The sequence below is a fragment of the Astatotilapia calliptera genome, chromosome 16 (assembly GCF_900246225.1).
Source record: "Astatotilapia calliptera chromosome 16, fAstCal1.2, whole genome shotgun sequence".
Lineage (NCBI taxonomy): Eukaryota > Metazoa > Chordata > Actinopteri > Cichliformes > Cichlidae > Astatotilapia > Astatotilapia calliptera.
Genome location: NC_039317.1, coordinates 7,687,387 through 7,705,329, shown reverse-complemented (window position 1 = coordinate 7,705,329; position 17,943 = coordinate 7,687,387). Strand labels below are relative to the sequence as shown.

General features: G+C 43.8%; 1 protein-coding gene across 1 annotated transcript in view; it reads right to left on the bottom strand.

The window, feature by feature from the left end:
* Positions 1-786: 786 nt before the first annotated feature.
* arhgap20 (Rho GTPase activating protein 20) overlaps positions 787-17,943 on the bottom strand; it is a 30,387-nt gene continuing 13,230 nt past the window's right edge. Inside the window, exons 9-15 of the mRNA XM_026144434.1 lie at positions 16,382-16,591; positions 12,297-12,487; positions 11,523-11,687; positions 10,707-10,810; positions 10,085-10,274; positions 4,152-4,263; positions 787-2,829 (exon numbers count right to left, since the gene is read on the bottom strand). Of these exons, the coding sequence (XP_026000219.1) occupies positions 1,169-2,829; positions 4,152-4,263; positions 10,085-10,274; positions 10,707-10,810; positions 11,523-11,687; positions 12,297-12,487; positions 16,382-16,591 (2,633 nt within the window). The 3' untranslated portion in view covers positions 787-1,168. The remainder of the gene's footprint in view (positions 2,830-4,151; positions 4,264-10,084; positions 10,275-10,706; positions 10,811-11,522; positions 11,688-12,296; positions 12,488-16,381; positions 16,592-17,943) is intronic.

Here is a 17,943-nt window from a genome sequence, read left to right as displayed (position 1 = left end):
TCATTTAAAATGGCAGCACATGACAATGGCCTTACTTCTGTGTGTGTGGTCCTGTGAAGAAGCTATGTAAGAGATAACACTGTTTATTACTGGTGCAAACTAACAATAGCTAACATTATCTGTGGGTATGTATTTACATACTTTTCATCACGGTAATAGACAGTGGAATAAGGCCATTTACTGTTAAGTGTCACTATGGAGTCAACACTGCAGCGCTGGAACAAAAAGATCATACATGTATGGACAAAACACACAAACTGGTACATCCAACTCAACATGCACTTGCTCAACAAGGTGTCTCCTTGCGATACCCAAAGGGTCCTGATGAGGATAATTAAGTGTTTTGAAAGCAAAACTAAATGCGATTTCTCTTTCAGCGGCACTGATTTTCTTTTGGCTCAGGACACGCTGACAATCAGCAATGCTTTCTTTTACACACACACACATACACACACACACACACACACACACACACACACACACACACACACACACACACACACACACACACACACACACGCAGATATCTTCTCCTTCCAGGTCAGAGATATTAACCAGACTTACTGAGGACGACGCTGTGCTGTGTGTCTGCAGGATGCTTATACGAACACAAAAACTGCCCCCACCGACTCACTGACTCAGACAAACACTTCAGTCACTGGAAAAGAATTAGTTCACTTCATGGTTGCGATCGGTCACAAGCGGCACGAATGTTGCTCAAGTTTTTAATGTTACTGTTTGTACTGTCACGGCCTTCGTTTCCCATCAGCTGTAATGGATGTTCTGCTTGCTTTCTAAACATTTTGCAAGCTTCCCGAACATGAAAAAAAGGATTTCTTTGTCGTTTCTTTTTCTTACTGCTGACAAGCTCTCCAGACTTTCATCACATGCTGAAAAAGAAACAACCATAGATCTGGAAGGTGCACAAGGATGCGGTGAGAGAAACATTTTGTCCAGAGAAACCAGATTTTTGGTGTTCGAGACGCTACACTTACGCTGCATCTGTACCTCATAAAAATCTTAAACCGCTGATGTACCATTACAGTAGTCAGCAACAGGTTAAAGGAGTATATGAAAAATAATACAATAAAAAGACAGTTGTGTACAAGTTACAATATCACATGAAAGTCAGTCTCCCCTGTACAGTTTGTCTTTCCAAAGTTCCTTTTTACACATACGATTCTTCTGCAAAAAAAAGTTGCTCAAAGTCCTCCAGCCGCGGGTCACTGCACCGCCTGTTCTGCCACTCCTTCTTACCCTGCACAATTGCTAGCGCGACCTCATGACTCCTCTGCAGGCAGGCGTCCACATCCTCTTGACCTTGTGAGGAAAAGTAGTCCCTTACAGCCCTGGTGGCAGAGGGCGACAAGCAGAGGCGCGGCTTGGCGTGGTTATCTGACGCTCTGCCGTCTTGGGGCCGGGCTTTAGAAGCAGGAAGTCTGTCTAAGATAAGGCTGGGGCCACGGTTAGAGTTCACATTGACCTTAGCAGGCTCAGATGCTCGGCGAGGAAGGGTCTTCCTCCCTCTGTGGATGTCCATGGCAGGAGTTAGAGAGTGGGACTTTTGTCTTTGGAGGACCAGAGTGGTGGCACTCTGTCCAAAGAAAACACCTTTTGGGGGCTGCACGCAGCCACCTTCAGCCAGCCTCTGTGCGATCTCAGCTCCTGGGTTTGGTTTGAGTTTGTTAGGAGAGGTCTGGTCATGGAGCTGTCTCAGATCTTTGACTGTCAGAGGCTTCTCTGTCGCACCGTAAAAAGGAGAGTGGCTGCGCTGCAGCTGCAGCAGAGCCTGCTGGTAAGATGGAGGGCTGCTTGACCTATGTCTGCAGTCTTGATTTGTCACCATGGCCTCCTGGGCACTGACAGAGAAGCAGTTAGTGGTTGAGAAGGATTTCCCGTTAACCACGGGCAGGTCCTCCTCAGTGTGTCCACTATCGGGCTGCCTTAGCGTCAGGCACCGGTCCCTTTTAAGCCACGTGTTAGGGTGGAGGCCATGAGAGTGGGAAGCACTTTGGCAGGTTCGAGGGGGTTGGGTGGCTTGTGGCCAATGAGCCAGCGCTTCTCTCTGAGGGGGAGAGCTCCTTGAGGACTGCTGTGGGCGTCCAGGAAAAAGGGGGGAGAGAGGAAGGGGTTCATTTAACGGAAGTGGCACATTTGTGGCGTAGTCAGTGGAGTACTGTGAGAAAGCAGAGTCTAAGGAGCTGAGGGAGGAGCCGGTTGGTGAGGTTGCCGGTGAAGACAGACTGGAACAACTGGCATCCAGTCGCAGTGGCGGTGGAGGGGCATGCTTCATCTTCCTCCGGCCGCTGTTCTGGATTTTGACTCCTCTCTTCTCACAGCCATCCTCTCCCTCCTCTTTCAGCTGCAGCCCGTTCAGCCCCTGTTCAAGAAAAACCTCATCCACATCTGCTTCCCCCTCCATGGCAGCATCGTAGCTCGCCTTCCTCACTGACGGGTGGCGGTTATCAGCATGAGCCAACACCATGCTTGAACTCGGCATGCTAGCCAGGGCTAAGGCCGGTTCTGAGCTCCTCCTCAGTCTCCTAGGACCCTGCGACGAGCCGTTAGCGTGGCGTACGCGAGGCTGTCGAACCACGGGACTGAACCTACTGGGTCTGGCCAGAGGCGGGAGCTGCAGCAAAAGGTTAGAATCGGGGTCAGGTTCGGGGTCGCCATCACTGAGCGTGATGACAGAGTCACGGCTGCAGCTGTCCGGCTTGTCTTTGTCGCGAAGCGGAAGCTGTTCCTGGAAGGGAGACTCGGGATCATCGTTCAGCTCGTTCTCCAGACTGTCGTAAGACGAGTCGTTCATCTGGAAGGACGACACATCTGGGAAGAAAAGGAGAAAACATGGTTCACTTTATTAGCAATTAGCAACAGTGCCATTTTTCACTGTAAAGAGTCGCTTTAACTGATTGGTTGCCATTGCTAGAGGACAAAAAAAAAAGATTCAATTAACTGAGAGCATTTCCTAAGCTGAATGAACAAAGTCACAGTTCACTGGTGCACATGAGGAGAACAGAGGACAAAGCATATCTCTGCTATGTGCTCTTTGACCCCTGGTGGTTACTTACAGCATGAGGAAGAGCTAACAGCATGAATGAGGATATTCAGTGCTATCTTAATCATGTGATCCTGGCAATCATTGAAATTACTGCAGGTCAATTTGTTGACCCCACTCAACATGACTTAAAGCTCCTGGGCAATTCAGTTGCACCCACACAGAGCAAGCTAGTCAGTCCCAAACCACCTTGATGCAACACAGTGAGGCTTTATCAGTACTTTTTCAGATAATAAATAAAGGATCCTTTATCCCACACACACAAAACACACACACTTGACCTTTAGAACAAATTTGACACAAGAACATCGTCTCCATGTGCATCTGTTTTTCTTTTGTTATGTTTTTTCACAGGACTAGCTGTGCTAAAAACCCTCCTAGAACAAAGCTTTGCCACAAGAGCGTCATCAACTCCAGGCATTTATTTTGGGTTAAAATACATTTTCAGAATAACCAGTTAAATCTTAGATAGTAACGCTTAAAATGTTTGGTGGTTTTGCCCCCAAAATAAGGTTTAACAGGCTTTTCTTTCTTTTTTTACCAGCAGGTTATACAACTACATGTGCAACAACATTAGTGGCTTTTTCAGTTTCAGTTGATGGTAGGGGCGAGCGTGCAGAGTATTGTGGAATTTTACCATCTTATGCGTCAATGAAGTAGACTCAATTCAAGATTTTTTTAATGCCACACCTCTCCCTGTAATAGCTCTGGCTGTGCGGTTTCAGTTTGCATTTATTAAGTCAGAAAACTGAAAGCAAAAGAAACCCAAATTGCAAAATCTGTAAATGTTTCCATTACAGTTGCAGCCTGTTTGTTTTTTTATGGGATCAGACTCTTTAACAATGTAGGAATCAAGTCTCAATACTAAGCACTTTATTAGAGAGCAGTATTTTCTAGACCTCTTGGCTTTTTTGTCACTGTCTCAGCCATTCTTAACAGTTTTTTCCTACAAGCTTATACAACTAAACTGGATCACAAAATCATAAAATGTTAAGAAAAAGCCTGTACATCCTAATTAACTGTTTTTAAATTAAATTCCTACTTATATTCTGTCCTTTCTTTATTGTCTGGCCTAAATCTCAGTTCTTACCAGATCCATGGTCGCTGCTGCTGCTCTTCTGGCTGAAGGTTCTGAAGAGTGATGTGACGTCCCCCAGGAGGGTGCTGCAGTTCTCTATTAGGAAGCGAACAAGCTCACAAACCTGCAGGAACAAACAGCGCCTGATTATTTCATGTTGTCACCAACATCTTCACTTTGCTCTACTTCGGTGGCAAACGATTAGTTTTCACTCTTATAGATTAAGAGGTGTTTGTGTTTACAGATTCATTTGCTGAAGCTGGACCTCACGGAAGCAGCCAGTTCAGCCATAATTTAGCAACACAGAAAGTTTACTGTTATGTGTCTGTGCAATACCGATCGGACTCACAAACTGCAACGTGAAACACAAAACGTGGCGTCGTGACTGGGTTGCACCAGCCGACAGCTTGTGTTTTCCATCCTGGGGCACAAAGACATTTATGTCTAAGTCAGTGGTCCAATAAAAGCGATGTAGAGGCAAATCGGAGCAGAGAGAGGTCTGCCTGCTGCCACCACATCCCAGGCGGTGTGTAGGTACCAACTGCTGATTTCATTTGAAATTACTGACACAATCCATTTTTAATAAGACTAAAAACCGGAGTTTTGTGCAGCCATGGTCGTGTGAACGGCCTGTGTCATATTTTTAACTTGATACTTGTACTTGATGCACATTCTGCAGACATGTAAGTGTTTTTAGATCTCACACCTTTCTATTTATCCAATAGCATTTAAAAGTGTAGATTTTCACAGCACCCTGATACATTTCTGATCTTTTAAATTGCTACACTCCTGCAAGATCGCTGAGGTCTGCGGATCAATTGCTCCTGGCTGTCCCGAGGTCCAGATTAAAGCACAGGGGAGATCCGGCCTTTGCTGTAACTGATTCGAAACTGTGGAACAAACTGCCCCTTCACACCAGGACCTCCCCAAAACTGGACACTTTTAAAACCCATCTGAAAAGACACTTTTATTCCTTGGCTTTTAAATCAGAATGAGTTTGTATTACTTTTATCTTATTTCTTACTCAAATCTTCTAATTTTATGATTCTTTTTCTTAACTCTTATCATGTCTCCCTATGTTTTTATTTCTTTTAATTATCTTAATTGTACAGCACCTTGGTCAACGTTTTCGTTTTAAATGTGCTATATAAATAAATTTGACTTTGACTTGACAGAAAAGCAGGAAACGGGTCACGCAGATGCTCAGAACAACGTCTGAGAAGCAGAGTGCTTAAACTTGTGTGTGGTTGTTAATACTATAGCTACTGACTTGTGATATCACTGCTCTATGATATAGTGACCCAAATAACTTTGTGGCACTGTTTTCAAACAGCTGTCAAAAGCTCTTTTTAACATTTTTTTCCCATATTATCATTTTGGGGAAACATTTCTTTTCATTTGCTTGCGTTGATGTCAACCTCCACAGTGAACGGGAAAACATCGACTCCCTCTCCTCCATCCATTCCTTCTTACCAGCCCTGGAAAATGTCCTGATAATACTGGCTATGACATCATCAGTTGGCTTTGATACCGAATACAATGTAGGTGTAGTTTTTTTCCCCATTTTGTGTGCTTTTGTGTTTTTTTTTTAACTTAAAGCCAATCACGACTTTTCGCAGCAAAACCACGGCCACAAATGTCACAAAGGGGCAAGAATCTTTGAAAGGGATCCAAATACCAATCGTACGCCGCTGAACGACTAATTTAAGCACATTCAGTTGATGTCTTCAAACACTGTAACGCTGTCTGTGCTTTATGAGTTTTATCAGCCCAGTTGGAATCCATCCTCAAACAAATCACACTACTTGGCAGAAACCGCTGCCTTTAAAACTAAACAGACAAAATTTACACACATGACGTCCTGTGACACAAATAGTTGGCAAACGCCGGGGCCACTGGGAAATTTCCACTGAAATCTGCCTGATGTGTACATAAATAAGCCTGTGACACTATGGAAATACTGCGCCGGTAAACACTCATTTGTTTGTTTGTGGGCCAGATGTTGTCTGGTCTGTGTCTGCACGGTGTCCGTATGCGCCAAAAAACCGTCGTCTGTCCAAACAAGGAGTAATCAGGCTGTGCTAAAAAGTCCTTTAAAATGGTTTTCTTTCCTCTAAACCCAGCGTTTTATTAAAGCTTGAAAAAAATCCACTTTTTAAACTACCACTCACAGTTTATTTATTTACATTTAAGCTAGCAGATGATGGATGATGAGCTGTACATTCAGAGTTATGTAACGCAATGAACTCCACAACTGTTTCTTTGAAGTGTTCAGGAAGCCAATCATCACAAACAACTTTAGTCGAGGTCATACATGCACGCTATCAATCAAACGGTGGCGTTCGTGATCAACAGCACCCAGTCAATCTGAATTATGTCCTAAATCCGTCCGTTTACAAATGAAACATCATTTAAAACTGGATGATGTGGTTATTTATGACTCGTTGAACTAGTTTTTTTATTTCTATTTTCTATAAAAGGAGTCATATTGCAGTTGCTCACAGTTTGCTGCCGCAAAGTCCTGGAGGGTAAATTGCTCTTCCAGCAAACTCGGGTCAGGTTTTTAAAGAAGACAACTAAACATGTGTGAACAGGGTGCGAGTTTTGGGAACTTGCGATCAATATACAGGACCTGCCGCAGTTCCAACCACCAAAAACAAGTCCCTGCCAGACCTTGGCAATGATTTACATAGATCTTGTTGCAAATCTCTCCCGTGACACTGACTTTTTACATCTGCATGGGAGGCAACAGAAAGGTAATTGTTGATTTTCAAACAGAGCTAACATTAGGCGGGTATTTAAAGTTGATCCGCCTCCAATATTTTGGATATAACATATCTGATCAAGACTTTTAAATAACCCAACACTGACAACCTAGGTTTCTTTGGAAAGGAGGAATTGGTGCCATATGGCCATGATAAAACACCTAGACCTTGGATTCCTTCTTTTTGTTCTCGTTAGATACTGGATCTATAGATCTATCTATGGATAATGGCATTAATAAAATTTAAATATTACAGAAAACAGGTGAGAAAGATCCTCCAACCGTGTTATGGGTGTTGACTTTGCATAGTATGTCAACCAGAGGGCAACTTCCCTGTTGGCAACACGCGTGTTTCGAATGAAGCAAATAATTAGCTGATATAAACCAGCAGCGTAAATAGGAGGCTAGCATCACGAAGGTGTAAAAATCTACCCTGAATCAAATCTGTGCATCCATCCACTGTGGCAACACTCAGCATTCCTCACTGTCACCCAGTGAGAGTGAGCACTGCTACGTGATGCAAAGCACTGAACAAAAGGAGCCTGTGGGCATCCAGGAGATTTTCACTTATTCATCCATCAGCAGCCCATTCAGAACCTCTTGTTCACCTCAGTGAGATGTCATCTTTAACTCTCTCAAGCATTCAGAAAACCAGGAAATACGAACTCTATGCATCATTCACAAAATATGTATCTGTTGCATGAACTGCAGATTCCTACTGTAAGAGTATACAATAGTACTGCAAGATTTGGAAGAAATCTTCCAGTATTTGGGCGTGTATGTGCGTAAAAATGCTGCAACTGTGCACGCTGGAAAACCATCCGTGCAGCATTCTGAGCTGGGTATCACTTTTCTGTGATTTTACTATAATATAGAAAAGCAAAACAAAGCAGAAGAAAAGCAAAAGTTGCATTCTCCAGAGCCAAGCCTGAGGAAAAACAACTTACTTCTAAATGATTTATCTCTTCCTGTCTCCATTTAAAGTTAGACGCAAACTGCATTTACCTCAGATGCTCTTTAAGGGATATGTTCAGCCAAAAACCTTTAAATTATATGCTTCATGAAAGCAGGAGGGACACGAAGGCTAAACTGAACTGGCCAACAGTGAGCACAGACATGTCCTCGGAAAAGGTTGAAAACCGGCCAATACACATCCACGATCCCCCCCAAAAAAGTTTTAAATTGGCCCCTGTCTTTGACTGCAAGGTGGGAATGCTGAAAATTTGTCTTCCCCCCCCCCCCAGAAAATAGCCGCCTGTGCTCGAGACGAACACACAAATATGCAGTGTGCGAGAGGGAAAGTGTTATCAGGGGAGTATTTGTGAAGCTGATATTTAAGTATTTGTGGGTGATGAGGGTATTTTTTGCCAACGAGCACTTATGTGTGTGTGTGTGTGTGTGTGTGTGTGTGTGTGTGTGTGTGTGTGTGTGTGTGTGTGTGTGGAGAGAGAAAGAGGGTGTTTCAGTGACACAATTTTCCACAAAAACATCCCAGTCCTCAGATTCTGTAGGAAATTCTTTGCGTGTTTTCTCAAATGAACCTCAACCACTTCTAGACAAACACGCACACACACATGCACACGCACGCACGCACACACACACACACACACATACACACACAGATTGGAAAAGATAAGCAAAACAGCCACCCAGTGAGATTATGTGTAACTAAATAACTGTAACTTTCCAAACAGACCACAAATCAGCAGACTTTGTATGCTTAGGGTTTCAGTGACTATATGATGGGCTCTGGTGGGCGAGGGGCCTTCCTATGTGGGCTCTGGCTGTAGAATTAAGCCATTCCAGGCCAGAATGGCTGGCTAAGACATACGGTTGCTTCACTGCAGACTTCACTTTATATACACAAAAGTACAGAGAAACTGCAGTGATATTCATGCAGACTCTACTCCAACATTGTCACAAAGTAGTTCGAGAGGTAAATTAAATTTCCTGTTTTTGTTCTTGTTTTTCTTTACAATTAACGAGAATTAACCCCGGTGACACTCACCAAACTAGATGCTGTGCATGTGTTTCTCTATACGAGAAGCTAAACTTGCCGAGTCTTGTTCTAAACTCGGGGATTTGAAGCTTAGCTGAATGTAAGAGGCTTATGAGTAACTGTCAAAGATCACATGTGAATGAGACTGACAGTGCGCGTCTGTGGGACGGGGGTTTGCGTGTGTGTGACTGCTGTGTGGCAGTGGGTCAGCTCCTGATCTGAGGTGGGCAGTCACGTCCACGGGGAAAGCCTTCAGTCTGCAGACAAATGGCTCTCGGCCTGACGTGAAGTATGCATGTGAGCACTTAGTGTACGTATACACCTGTGTCAGTGAAGCCTCTGTAACTTAACTGTCAGTCAAATTCAGGTCTCTGCTTGGTCACGAGCAGTTTGCTTCTGTTTTTTCCCTCCAAATGTTAAATTCCTCGCACTCTGCAAACTGCCTGTGGAAGCAGATCAGAGCACTTTGGCTTTTTGAGAAACGCATTTTCTTGCGAGCGGGATGATAACAACAATACTACTCTAATCTCTATACATTAAGAAAATTTAGCTGCAGGCAGCAGATCTCAGGGTAGTATGTAGATGGGAAACAAAGGAAGTAGGTCTCCTTGCTCTGTGTAACCTAATCCTCCTATTAGCACCTCTGAAAGTCTTTAAGTTTCATGCTGTGTCTCGTTTATTTTGCATGTACAAAAACCAAAGTGTAGAAATTTGTGGTTTTTCCAGAGGTTCTGTGCAGAAGTATTTCTTGGCCCCGAGCAGGCAAACTGCTCCGCTGTTACACTGAGACTCATATTACTCCAACAAACATCTCCCTCAACTCTCAGCAAGAAGGCTGGATAAGCGTTTTCCCCCAACATGTCACATTATTGTACTAAATGTGACCAGCCAAGTTAAAGATTTTATATTTGGATAAGTCTCTAAAGCAGGGGTAGGCAACTCCAGGCCTCGAGTGCCGGTGTTCTGCAGGTTTTAGATGTCCTTGATCCAACACAGCTGATTTAAATGGCTAAATTACCTCCTCAACATGTCTTTAAGTTCTCCAGAGGCCTGGTAATGAACTTATCATTTGATTCAGGTGTGTTGACCCAGGTGAGATCAAAAACCTGCAGGACACCGGCACTTGAGACCTGGAGTTGCCTACCCCTGCTCTAAAGTGTCCATAGGCCTGTCCCGTCTCACCTTTTTAGTGGCCACCCCTTCCATCTCAGGGGTGCTTGGCGCCGGAGACCAGAGCATGCTGGGAGCAATGCAGACAGACAGGTTGAAGGCGTTCATCTGGTTGTCGTCGGCACTGCCCTGTATGCAGTGGAGTACCGCGATCACGTGTCGCAGCAGAAGCAGATTGTCACTGGGAAGGAGGTGGAGGAGCCTAATGGGAGTGGGGCAGGAAATGAGATCAAACACATTACGAAAAACATCCTCGGTCCCTGCTTCTTCCTTTCAGTACGGCTGCTTGTTTCTGCCCGGACGAGAATTTCCACTGTTGCTTTTTCTCCTAAGCAGAAGGAATTTTGTTTGTTGCTACTGGAAATACACACATCCCTGCTCTCTGTTTTTAGTTCTCATTCTAAACATAAACTGTAAGTAATTAAAGGAAAAAACCAACAGCGTCTAAGGTGTTGCTCTACCACAGGCCACCAGAACAGCCATTTATTCAATCTTTCCTGTCCTGTGTTGCTGACTTATGTAAAATGCGCGTAGGATTTGCATCTTCTTGTCAGACACTGACAGCTATACGATTAGCAGGACGATCACGGCCTTAGATATCGCATGTTTTAGGATTTCAAGAGAGATCTCTTACCTCTGGACAGCTGGTATCCTCTCCTCTCCTCCTTCCATCGCTTCCATCCACTGGTCATACAGGTCCACGCACAGCATGCTGCCTGGGATATTTCGCAGGAAGTCCTGTATGCAAAACGTTTATAAGTGAAGCTGAAGAATGCCTTATACTGACAGACAGGCATTATAGACTGGAAACAACTGTCAAAGGGATTTTTGCTGCTCTCACTTTTTTATGGCTTCATCTGTGGTTGTGGTTCTTTCGATCCTAGCTTGGTGGTCGTATAATAATCAATGAACAAATCCAATTATGTTAGTGCATTTTTACTTGTGAAATTAAAGTTAGGCTACTGGCACAACAGGTAGGAGTTGTGATGATTGCTGACAGTGATATATCTTCCTCAAGGATACTTTAGCATGCAGACTGGAGCAGCCAGGGATTGAACCGGTAGACTAGTAAATGACTTCCTCTCCGTCCTGCAATTTAAAGGGCTACAGCCACCCCTTTATATCACAGGAGGCTGACAATCCTTGCACTCTATGTGGAAAACAAGTGAAACAAAATTTAAAAACGGAGTTGGACCATCTCTAAAAAAAAGAAATAAATGAAGAAGAAGAAGGCCCGAGCTACTCCCTGGATGCCCGACTGTATGACAGCCGTTTGGCCTGGATCCTGAACAATGCTGCACCTTGTGTGTGTGACTGGCCGTCTGCCTGGCTATGCAGAGACAGATTATCCTGTCTGGACTAAGGTGACTTTGGACCAACATCAGTCGTGCCTGTTTTCAGTTTCAAACAAGAAAGAGAGACGGGGGAAGAGCTGTGTGTGTGTGGTTACCTTGAGGACAGCAGCGATGACGAACACAGACTGGTGTGTGATCTCCGCGTCCTCGCTCCCACTGTCCAGCCTGTCTCGGAGCTCCCGGCAGGCTTTTGCTCCAGCTGAACGCCTGAAGACGCCTCTGGTGTATGGCCCCTCCAGGTACAGAAATGCCAGCATGTCCTTTGGGGGAAACATCGAAACAGAAGGTTACCAACTTGTTCAGTTTAATAACAATGTCATTTGATGAAACAGGAGAACTTAATGTCAGAGATTACACAAGCGGGAGCTTAGGAAACAGGCCCTAATGGCAGAAGGCATTTCATTCCACTGAGGTCTTAATTGCAAAGAATTCCTGCCAGAATTTTTATCTCGATTTCAATTTGGCACCTCCCTTTAACAGATTCTTCTGTGGACCAACAGGAGGAACGTGTCTGAATCAGTGTTTCTACAAAGAACGAAAGAAAGACGTCTCTCTTAGAGGACACCTCAGTGAGAGAGTCACTCACTCCCAATAAGAAGAATGTGTACATTAAAATATATTCTGTTTCCAGGAAAAAAAATCTGATTTAATCTAAAATGGAAAATGGGTCCGCCAATTATTTTAAGTGGTTGGTGGATGTATTAAAGTCATAGAATAGTAAGATTGCAGCAGTAGAAGTCAAATAAAATGCTCCTAAAATAATCTACTTTCTCACACCCTCAAGTCTCTCGTTCCCTAACTAAACAGTCAACCTGTGTTCCCTCAAGTCAGGGTCCTGACCCCTGTTATGTGAACTCCACTCGGCTTACCATGACAGGTTTAGGCAGGCCGTTTTCTGGAGAGCAGATGGAGCTCAAGGGCTGTCCGAACAGCCGACCGTGAGCGGCGGAGAGCAAGGTTGGGGACAGGGGCACGCCGTCCAGCTGTGTGCTCGAACCTCTCCAGAAAGGCCAATTGATCAGAGATCTCTTTCTCTTAAAAGACTTCTGCTGACCAGGCTCTGTGGGTAGGAAAATAAAAATAGAGGAAGGAGAACTTTAGTTTGAGATATAATCAAACTTTTGTTGTTGAGTAATGGATGGCGAATGCGCCCCAAGGTACGTTCAGGAAACCAAACTGTTTGATTCACATAGCTTCAAAAGTGCAGACTCAGAAACTGTTTCGTAATGTTTACTTTTGTGGGCTTGAATTTCGGGCAGAACTGCTTACGAATTGCCCATCAGCGTCAGATGCAGGAGCTTTTCATCATGCATCATGCTAACGCGCTGCTCATGGTTGAGAAATGAAAACCAATGAAAGCAGATGTGATAGACGATGGTTTACTCTGTTTACTCATGCGGGTGCGTTTAACAAAACCTCATAGCGAGCTGATATAGGTCACATCTCTGCTTTCCTGTCTCAATAAAGGCTAAAAAGAACATGTGCATGTGACTGCGTGTTCCCTTTCCTAAGTTTTTGCACAGCAGTGCAAAGGCACAATGTCTGCCTGTGTAGTTCAAGCACCAGCTCAGCATGTTTTTGCATAGCACGTGTGCACTGAAGTGCCTATAAATAAGAATGTACATTTACTTTAGCGTGTAATTAGACATCTAAAATAAACAAGCAGTTTAAAAAGCTAGTTTTAGCATGATTAACTCCCGTGGAGCGCATTAGAATTACAATTAGCTGCTAAACAGAAGAAATGTATATTTAATAATGACTTAATTTCTTTGTGTTTTGGACTGCTGATTAAATAAAATGTCACTCCGGGCTGAAATGCATTTCAAAAACCTTGATTCATATCACAAATGTTATGATAATGACTCATTCGTCACTAATTGTGGCAGCACTGCCTTTCTGAGCCACCGCCGACGTTTTTAGACGGGCAAAATGTGCAAACAGTGCATTAAATCTCTTAAAGGGCCATTGTAGTGAAATGTAATTGTAGCAGCTTTGAATTGCCAACAATCTTGAAATGATAACATTTATGTTATTAAGCGTCGGTGATTTGTATCCAAGGGTGGGACTCAACCTAACAAACAAAAGATTCTTTCGGTGGGCGGGGGACCCATCGGCCCCGAAAGGGCCCTCAGAATACACGCCATACCTCACATAGAATTCATTATTTAACAATCTGCCGTGGCGTGATGCCCAAATACACTCTGGAACAAAGTTCAACAGTAACAGATTTACTGGCCTGTTCTGGCACTTCTCAGCAGGCCTTTGCCATCAAAAAATGAAAAAACATGACCTTGGTGTAAATCAGGTGTTACATCATTACGGCTCTCGAGGCAGGGAACCGTTTTAGAGACAGTGGAATGAGGAAACAGACACAGACGACATGTCTGGGTGGGCAGTCTCTGTCATCTTACACTAATCTTCTACTGTGTTATAAAACAGGTGCTAGATGTTGTATTTCTCTTCATTGACAATGAAATTACCACAGACATGACTACACAGTGACGTCAGTGTCCTGTAATAGAAACCCCAGATTACAGGTGCTGACATGTTAGTAGTTTACTTATTTCATTTTTAGGCAAATGGAATAATCTTTCATCTTTGCATAAATGCAATAATTCTATTCGATTCTTAGTTTTTCCAAATAACCAAATCAACACTGCCGGTGTAGCTAGCTCCAGAGGATGGGCCAACCTGGCTCTGTCAGTGTTGCCAACTTAGCAACCTTGCCGCTATACTTTGCGAGTTTTCAGACCCCCTTAGTGACTTTTTTTTTTTTCAAAAAAAGCGACTAACGACAAATATGGCGACTTTTGCTGGTGTTATTAGGAAGACGTATGACCACTTTTTGACGTGAAAGCACGTATCGCTCTTACTCTCAACAAGCAGCGGTGCTACCGTGGGCACCTCGCCCGTGCCGAAGCGCTCACAGGCGGCGGATAGTCCTCACGCAACACTCCCCCCCAGCTGCTGTCAGAGCAGGAGACGTTCACCCCTACGCATCCTGCAAATGAACCTCCAGTGAGCGAAGCCGCTGCTCCAGCCCTGACTGTAATGACGTCAGTTCTTCTTTTACTCTTACTTTTTGTGGATCACAAGCTTTAAACCTACTTAAAACACACACACACACAGACTTTTTTGTGTGTCTATGTGTGTGTGTGTGTAACTCCGCCAGAGGCTGTTTTGGGTCACAAGCCCGGATAAAGGAGGAGGGTTGGAATGACTAAAAAAACAATAATTGCTAAAAGAATTTAATTTGTAGTTCCAAATATATTCAGAATGCATTTAGGGTGTTTTTTACTCACTTTACGTCTCGTCCAGGATGCTATTTCTCTCTCCTAAAAGTTAGGTTACAATTACATAAGCATGACAAATTATGCAAATTAGGCGATGACGTCATTTAGCGACTTTTAGGACAACCAATAACGATTTTCCTTACTGAGGAGTTGGCAACACTGGGCTCTACTGAACTGTAGGAAATGAATGCTTTGACAAGCAGACTTTAAGCCACTTCCAAGGGTGGACATGCCAGTAATATGGTTCATATTGTAATGGGAACATAGAAAATCTCTTCTTGCAGTTGAATGCACAACAATACCTGTTTTTATAGGTCTAGTACAAAATCTTTGCTCATTTTTCAAGTGCTGAGACAGCATAGATCTGTGTTGCTGTGTGCAGTGGTTCTTTATCCACGTTCAGCCTCACTCTCTGTTGCTGCCATGAGCCACCTCAAAGGCTTTTTGTCCAGTTACAGTATCTCCCCAGTAGACTGGCACAAACTGGACATGAAGCATGTTGGGGAACAACTGGAGGAGTTTTATTTGTCATACACCCGCTAGTTGTTAAACATGTACAATTTCCTGTGTGATTGTTTGAGAATAAATGACTGAAATGAGGCTTTTGTCAGGGCTACAAGCCAGTAAACACATATTCGTTAGCTTTCTGGTTGGGCGCGAGCAATTAGGCATGTATGGTGGCGGGGCTGTTATGGAGAGATTACGTAAGACCCTGTTGTGCCTGAAGCAAAGGAATCTGAGGCAAAGCTTGCGGTTGGCAAACTGGAGCCTACTTGACTGGAAAACACACATTTTTTTTCTCCTCTGCTTCTTCCCGCCACTAAACCTCATCATGTCCTTTTTCCATCCTGGTCTCCGTACCCGCAGTTCATCCTCACTCCTGTCCACCGTCATGTTGTTTTTCTTCCTCCTAATTTATCCGTACCTCTCCGCTTTAAGGTCCAAGTTTCAGTCTTTTGGTCTGCAAATCCTTTCTCTCTCTGCCATAGTTGTCTGTTTCTTTTTCCTTCACCTCTACTGACCTTCCACACTTACTCAATAGCTGTGTCATCTCTTTCTACTTTCCATCTTCCTATTCCCACATTTATCCGGTCCTTCTGGGGTTTCTTCCTCTTTGTCTGTCCGATGTTTTTCTTATTTTGACACCGCGTCTGTTCCAACCCCTGCTGTAACCCACCGCTCCATTAAAATGCTCTTCCCACCGTCGATGACGCTTTTTTTCCCCTTCTTGTCCACCTGCTGATTCAAACTGAGGACTAACAAACACGACGGTAACCTCAAAGACGAGCACAAACATACTGAAATGTTTTATATAAGTGGAACTCGCTCTGGGAAGTACTTTCAGTTCTGTATTAATACTTCTGTATCCTCATATTTCCTCTTGTGGTTTCACAGAGAGTTAGATTTATGGATGGATTCCTCACAGTGACCAACCATGTACTCAGAAAACCTAAGCTGCCACGGTAATGACAAAAACAACAATGTTTACTTCTCTCACTTCATGAATATTCCGTGGTGCATGAAGGGCCATCATCAGAATGCTACCGTTTTAAACCCCAAACGATTAACTTTAAATACTTAATGGTGGATGTAATTTTAATACCTACTACTAATAAACACAACCAAAATACCAGACACATACTGACTATGAAATCCCTTACCTAAAAGTTGAGTCTGCCCAAGGACAGCCTTGTTGGGTTTCAGTATAAATTGGCACTGCGTGTCTGGAGGGAGACACTGGTCCAACAGAAGAACCCCTGGGCAGTCTGTGGGACTCAGCACATCCTTCCCTCCTCCTCCTCCAAGTCCTCCACAATTGCTCCCAACGTCTCGAATGTGGCTCATCTTGATGCTGAAGGGAAACTCGTGGCCTGAATGAAAGGTCAAAGTTTAGCGCTGGAGGGCCTGGTGTTTGCAGTCTGTGCACCTCACATGATGCTTTAAAAAAAAGGGGCATATACAGCATTGCATTTTGCAACACAGCGTCACAAATTCTGTGTTTGCGTGTCAGGAATTCTGTGTGGACTACAAAACAAAAGATTATGGTAACACAAAAAACCCACAAGAAAACCACGTCCTCTGAAATGTTCCCAGATGGTGAGTTTTGAACCACTGATGCATGCATAGAAGTGAGAAGTGGAGAGTTTTTTTCTAAATACTCATTGAGGAAGAGACGCTGTGTTTCTAGATGTCAGTACGTTTTGTTATTCACCACATCCTACATCATTACCCAACTGTTGAACTACTTCTTTTAAGGGTGCCTTTAAAAGGGAAATATTTTAAGGTAATCAAATTCAGCCATATCTATTGTGTGTCCCAGATGTGACTGGAGACCCATAAAAACACAAGAAAGAGACCTTGTCTCCTTGTTCCTTTTCTCCGCAGATCAGAAAGTGTGTGTCTTTGAATGAGGTGCTCAGATTTGCAGCTGGTTGTGACATCAAAACTAGATAAGCACATACCCCAGCTGGTCAGCAGATCTGCCAAAATAGGACAGTGAGCCATTGTTATTTCCTAGCTAGAGCAGCTTCTCCAAACTCAAGGGCCACACTGTTTGTTCTACGAGCACAACGTGCCAGCAAGTGTTAACAAATTACGCAGCTAATGATATCAGAAGGCTGAGGGAGAATAGGAAATTATGGGAACCAGTAAACAAAAGACTGTGTGTCAGTTACTGCGTTTTTTATGTTTTCTTTTGTTCTCTGGTCCTTACTGACCTCAGATTGCTTTTTTTTGGCTCCATTTTTACTCTGCTTACTTCTTCCCTTCTCTGTACTGAATTTTAAAACCCATGAAATCCCAGCAGGGTCCCTCTTGTTTCTGTGCTTTTCATTTTCTGCTGTCAGACAACACCGTGCCTATGAAGTAGCACGCGCAAACCATGTTCCAAGCTTCCCCTCTGCACTGATAAAAACCTGATTTTATAAAATCATGATACACGCACGGAGGCCTACGCTGTGCAATGATTTGGCCTCATTTAGATCTAAAATGATCACTTAAAGCAGAGGTGTCCAACTCCAGGCCTCAAGCGCCGGTGTCCTGCAGGTTTTAGATCTCACCCTGGGTCAACACACCTGAAGCAAATTAGTTCATTACCAGGCCTCTGGAGAACTTCAAGACATCTTGAGGAGGTAATTTAGCCATTTAGATCAGCTGAAAACCTGCAGGACACCAGCCCTCGAGGCCTAGAATTGGACATCCCTGACTTAGAGAGAAAGCCTAA